The sequence below is a fragment of the Galeopterus variegatus genome, unplaced genomic scaffold, assembly GCF_000696425.1.
Source record: "Galeopterus variegatus unplaced genomic scaffold, G_variegatus-3.0.2 Scaffold958, whole genome shotgun sequence".
NCBI lineage: Eukaryota > Metazoa > Chordata > Mammalia > Dermoptera > Cynocephalidae > Galeopterus > Galeopterus variegatus.
This window is the reverse complement of record NW_007727069.1, coordinates 119,704-125,703: the sequence shown is the minus strand read 5'-3', so window position 1 is coordinate 125,703 and position 6,000 is coordinate 119,704. Positions and strand designations below refer to the sequence as shown.

At 41.0% G+C, this 6,000-nt stretch overlaps 1 protein-coding gene and 1 non-coding gene across 3 annotated transcripts in view; both read left to right on the top strand.

Moving 5' to 3' along the window:
* The window catches only part of EXD2 (exonuclease 3'-5' domain containing 2), a 51,678-nt gene that overhangs the window by 23,966 nt on the left and 21,712 nt on the right, over positions 1-6,000 (top strand). For both annotated transcript variants that reach the window (XM_008573713.1, XM_008573712.1), the window contains one exon: positions 4,291-4,547. In XM_008573713.1, the coding sequence (XP_008571935.1) occupies positions 4,333-4,547 (215 nt within the window). In that variant the 5' untranslated portion in view covers positions 4,291-4,332. The remainder of the gene's footprint in view (positions 1-4,290; positions 4,548-6,000) is intronic.
* Positions 1,880-1,954, top strand: TRNAI-GAU. Its single transcript has one exon. It is a non-coding gene; the product is annotated as a tRNA-Ile (tRNA).

Genomic DNA, 6,000 nt, shown 5'->3' with positions numbered 1-6,000 from the left:
TTTTTTTTTTTTTTTTTTTTTTTTAAAGATGACCGGTAAGGGGATCTTAACCCTTGACTTCGTGTTGTCAACACCAAGCTCACCCAGTGAGCTAACCGGCCATCCCTATATGGGATCCGAACCCGTGGCCTTGGTGTTATCAGCACCACACTCTCCCGAGTGAGCCACAGGCCAGCCCCTACAAAATATATTTTGAATTCATCTACTTCTCTGCATCTCTTCTACTACCTCCTTAATCCAAACGTCAAGTATCTGTCATCTGGACTGTTGCAGTAGCCTCCTGTCTGGCCTCCCTGCTATGACTCTTGTGCACCTACAATCCCTTTTCTATATGGTAGCCAAGTGGTGTTTTAAAAATGCAAATCAGGGCCGGCCCCGTGGCGCGAGTGCGGTGCTGGGAGCGTAGCGGCGCTCCCGCTGCGGGTTCGGATCCTATATGGAAATGGCCAGTGTGCTCACTGGCTGAGCACGGTGTGGGCGACACCACACCAAGGGTTGTGATCCCCTTACCGGTCACGAAAAAGACAAAATAAATAAAAATAAATAAATAATAATAATAAAAATGCAAATCAGATCATGCTTAAAACCTTTCCATTGCTTTGAATAAAATCCAGATGTCTTAATTACTTACATGCTCTTAAGGATTTATATGCTCTGGCTTCTCTTAGTATCTATAATTTTGTCTCCTTCCACTCTCTTCCCATCCTCCTCTTATTCTGCAGCCATATCGGGCCTTCATTCCGTCACTTGAACAGAGGAAGCTCATTCCTGTCTCTAAGCCATAGTCACAGTTTAACTGATATACAAACTCTGCAGACTAGGAAGGAGTGCTCATTAGTTAACCTGCTCTAGCCCAAAAGATGGTCCCATATCATTCAGTACTCTCTGCTGACATCATGGGGTCATTTAAAGAATCACAGGTCTTGGGCCGGCCCGGTGGCGCACTTCTACAGTGCGCCACTTGAGAGCGCGGTGGCACTCCCGCCGAGGGTTCGGATCCCACATACAGACCGGCCGCTCACTGGCTGATCCCGGTCCGGTACGGGCGCGACACTGAGGGTTGCGATCCGTTGCCGGTCACGAAAAAAGACAAAAAAAAAAAAAAAGAATCACAGGTCTTTTGAGAGATTTATCAGTTCTGAATTTTTAATACTGAAGCTAAAATGGATTATACACAGGCCTTCAGAGAGGAGGATCTCTAAACCAATATTCTCTAAGTGAATCACTGAAACAGAAAATAATGCTAGAAATTTTATCTATAGACTGATGGCATTATTCATTTAAAACTTTTTTTTAATAATGTATATAACACATTAGTACAGTACTACCTGTATGTAATTTATAAATTTAAAAAAATATTTGTGTATAGTTATGTCTGAAACATTCTTACATGAGTTGACTAATAAAAAAAAAACCCCAAAACCCAGAGACCATTGGATTAAGTAATGCTAATGAAATTAAAATATATCATTTTTTTCTAGTAAATATAATGTTGGTAAGCCAAGGGGTTCCATTGTTTTCCATGAATAGTAAGTGATGTCAAGGCAGAAACACATTGGAAAACAAAAGGGGGAAATATGAGAAGTAAAGACCGGTATTTTATTCTTTAAGCCAAACGGACTCTCCTAGAAACCTTATTCTTCCAATTATACATTCAATATGAATTGCATACCTGTTGGAATCCATTGGATCTTAAGCGCAATCCAAAAACACTATTAAAAAGACAATTCAGTTTATCTATCAATCAAGTAAGTTATTTAATGTATTTTAGACAATGGGACCTGACTGTAAAGATGTACAAAGATCCATTCTTAGTGATTTACCATGATTTTAAAGTCAAATTAGCAGTGCTACATATTAGAAGTAGAGATTTCAGGCTGGCCAGTTAGCTCAATTGGTTAGAGCATGGTGCTGATAACACCAAGGTTAAGGGTTCAGATCCCCATACCGGCCAGCTGCCAAAAATAAATAAAATAGAAGTAGAGATTTATAGTTTTTTCTTAGAGAACTGATGTTACAGGGGGAGAGAACTACTCATTAATAAAAAAACAGAATAAAATCTTGGCCACATCAAGATGAATTGTTAGAGAATAAGAACCAGTAGTCAAGTTTCTTGTTGTTTCTTTTTGACTGTGATTCAGCTCCAAAAAATAGACATTTTAGAGATCAAACTGGAATGTTTTCATTTGAGGATAGGGAAATAGCCCTCATTGGTAAAGCAGTGCCTCAGAAGAAATCTTAAGGCTTTTGTGAGTTAAATCATGGCTTTACTAAGCAGTAAAGTAGAAGTTGAGGGTCAAGGCCCTCCTAGATTTTGTTTTTAAAAGCAACTCTTTGTGATTTTTGACTGTTTCCACTCTGTGAGTTTGGTCACCTCAACTATGAAATATCCCTCCTCTGATTACTTGTGACATTTTATTTGAGTCACTCATTTGTCATTTACCATGTCATTTTCTGCACGTGTGAGCTTCTGTTTATGAGCTTCTTCTGCATGTGTGAGCTACTCTACATATAAGATTGTAATTTCCTTAAGTCAGGGATTATCTCTCCTTATCTTTGTATCCACAGTGACACTGTGCAGTGCCTAGTACACAGGCTGTATAGTAGTGAGAGAACCACATTGCCCTAGAGCAGGGTTTCTCAGCCTCCCCACTATTGACATTTTGGGCAGATGATTCTTTACTGTGAGGGGCTATTCTGTACATTGTGGGATGTTTAGCAGCATTCTGGCCTCTGCCTACTAGATACCAGTGCATTTCCTTCCCCCAGGTGTGGCAACCAAAAATTTCTCTGGACGTTGCCAGATGTTCCCTGGTGGGGGCAGAATCACTTTCAGTTGAGAACTACTGGTCTAGAGACTGGGAAATTTAGGTTATAGTCCTGGCTTTGCCATTATCTCACCATGTTTGGTCAAACTGCTTCACTTATAGGCTATGTTTCTTCTGCAAAGTGAGAAAGATTGGAATTTATTGGGTGTTTAATCTGGGTTCCATGGATAGCTTTAGGGAATCTTTAATCCCTTGAAAATTTATGTAAATTTTGTATGTAAATTTTTCTAGGGATCATAGCCTTTGCTTTCAGCACTTTCTCAAACTTTTCTGTGACCCTAAAAAGATTAAACCTAGATCAGTTAATATATAAAGTCATTTTTATCTTGTAAGATATAAAGGTCCTAACTTTTGTTCGATATGCATTTTTTTTTCTTTTATGAACACTCTTTGTAACTAGAAAATGCTGAGAAAGCACTTTGTGCTACCAGGATTTATTATATTGGCATGGACCACTTACAATCATGTATTGTTGGGCCGGCCCAGTGGCGCACTGCTACAGTGCGCCGCTTGGGAAGCGTGGCGGCGCTCCCGCCGAGGGTTCAGATCCCACATACAGACCGGCCGCTCACTGGCTGAGCGAGGTGCGGGAGCAACACCGAGGGTTGCGATCCCGTAGCCGGTCCTGGTCCGGTACGGGCGCAACACTGAGGGTTGCGATCCGTTGCCGGTCATGAAAAAAGACAAAAAGAGAAAAAAACAAAACAAAAAAACCAATCATGTATTGTTGAAAGACAGGGATAAATTCTGAGAAATGTGACTTTAGGTGATTTCGTCATTGTGTGAACATCACAGAGTATACTTACACAAACCTAGGTGGTATAGCCTACTTAGGATATATGGTGGGTAGACCTATCTCTCCTAGGTGAGTAATGCGTTGTGCTATGATGTACTAGGCAATAGGAATTTTCCAGCTCTGTTATCATCTTAAGGGACTGCTGTGGTTTATGCGGTCTGTTGTTGGTCAAACGTATTACCCATGACTGTATTTAAAGTACAATATTTCCTGCCTCTTTTTAAAAATCAGATTTTGAGGCAGCGATGATAAGGTAAATGAATTGAGTTACCAGCATGTGTATTAGAGAGTCTGGATAATGAAAAGAGTGTGTTTATCTTTTGGCACTCTACTCCTCGGCCTCTTGTTTCTTAGCCTTTTAAAATCAGTATGTTTTGTATGACTCTGCCAATGTGTGTCCCAAAGCTCCTCTGTGTCAGCTGGTCACTATTTATGGACTGCTCATATTTCAGGCTCAGGAGTTCGGGCCCTATGTAACCTTTGTTTAAGCTGCTGCCTCACAAAGTTTATTGTATTTGTTATCCTTAGATTTAAACCAAAATCTGGTCAGGTACTCCCTTTGGGAAGTTAAGGATGTGCCTCTTAGATTTCTTTTCTGCCACAATTGCATGTTATGCTTGCTGCTGTGCTGGTTTGTGAACTGTGGTCTTTCTTCTGCTGTTGCAGGTGAATTTGGCAGGCAAAGCCAGTCCTCTGTCACTCCTACAAATGGCCTCCTCAAGTGGCCTTTGTGTTTTGGTTCGCTTGCCCAAGCTGATCGGTGAAGGAAAAACACTACCAAGAACGTTATTGGACATTTTGGCAGATGGCACCTTATTAAAAGTTGGAGTGGGATGTTCAGAAGATGCCAGCAAGCTTCTGCAGGATTATGGCCTTGTTGTTAGGGGGTGCCTGGACATCCGATACTTGGCCATGCGGCAGAGGTATGGCTTGTATGAATGCTGGGATTCCTGTAGCTGTGGGGCAAATATTTTAGCAATATTTGTAGATTACTGGAAATCAATAATGAAACATATGAAATTCATTGGAAACCTAGAGGCTTGTGAGATGTATATTGAATTTGTGAGGAAACATTTCAACTTCTGAGAAAACTTTAATTACCTAGAATTGGTCTTTTTAGATGAAACATTAAGATACCTCTGTAAGCTACAGGTTATAAACTGATGGTCCTCCTGGCTAAATTAGGGCTGTAGATGTTTTTTGGTTTTATTTTTTCCCATATGATATTTTTTGAAATTTTTATTTTAAATCCAAGAGATTTGGGCCGGCCCGTGGCTCACTCGGTAGAGTGCGGTGCTGATAACACCAAGGCCCCGGGTTCGGATCCCACATAGGGATGGCCGGTTCGCTCACTGGCTGAGCGTGGTGCTGACAACACCAAGTCAAGGGTTAAGATCCCCTTACCGGTCATCTTTAAAAAAAAAAAAAAAGATAAATCCAAGAGATTTGGGCCGGCCCGTGGCTCACTCGGTAGAGTGCGGAGCTGATAACACCAAGGCCCCGGGGTCGGATCCCACATAGGGATGGCCGGTTCGCTCACTGGCTGAGCGTGGTGCTGACAACACCAAGTCAAGGGTTAAGATCCCCTTACCGGTCATCTTTAAAAAAAAAAAAAAAGATAAATCCAAGAGATTTGGGCCGGCCCGTGGCTCACTCGGTAGAGTGCGGAGCTGATAACACCAAGGCCCCGGGGTCGGATCCCACATAGGGATGGCCGGTTCGCTCACTGGCTGAGCGTGGTGCTGACAACACCAAGTCAAGGGTTAAGATCCCCTTACCGGTCATCTTTAAAAAAAAAAAAAAAAAAGATAAATCCAAGAGATTTAATTTAAAAATCTGTTATTTCTGGCTTCTCTTGAAAATTTAGATGATCTGACTACACTCAGTTCATAGTTCTAGATGGCAGGTAGTGGAGTAGTGGCTGTCCCCTTTAGATGAGCATCTATTTAATTTGCCAGAGTCTCTACCACTCCCCTTGTAACCCTGATTCATCTTGATAAGCATTTGAGTTTGCAAACCTTGCTTTAGACCAAAAATGATGATAGACCTAGCCCTTGTCTGGGAGGAAGAGAGATTTCCCTTTCCCTTAGAATTTCCATAGGAATAGAATTCCGTTTCAACTTGTTTTTTTAGGGGGTCACATCTACCTCAGGTATATGTACAGGCCCTCATTTATGATAACTTAGACTGAAACAGTCTCTCACCCTGCCTCAAATGACACTGACACTAAAAGGTTAGAGGATTTGATAAGCTAAGAGAAAACCTGATTAAAATCTGTATTCATCATAATTTTTAAAAATAAGATGAAATTTTATTTTAGTTGTTAGTTTGACTTATATAAATAAAACTCTTATAAATGAAGTATCAATTTTTAAA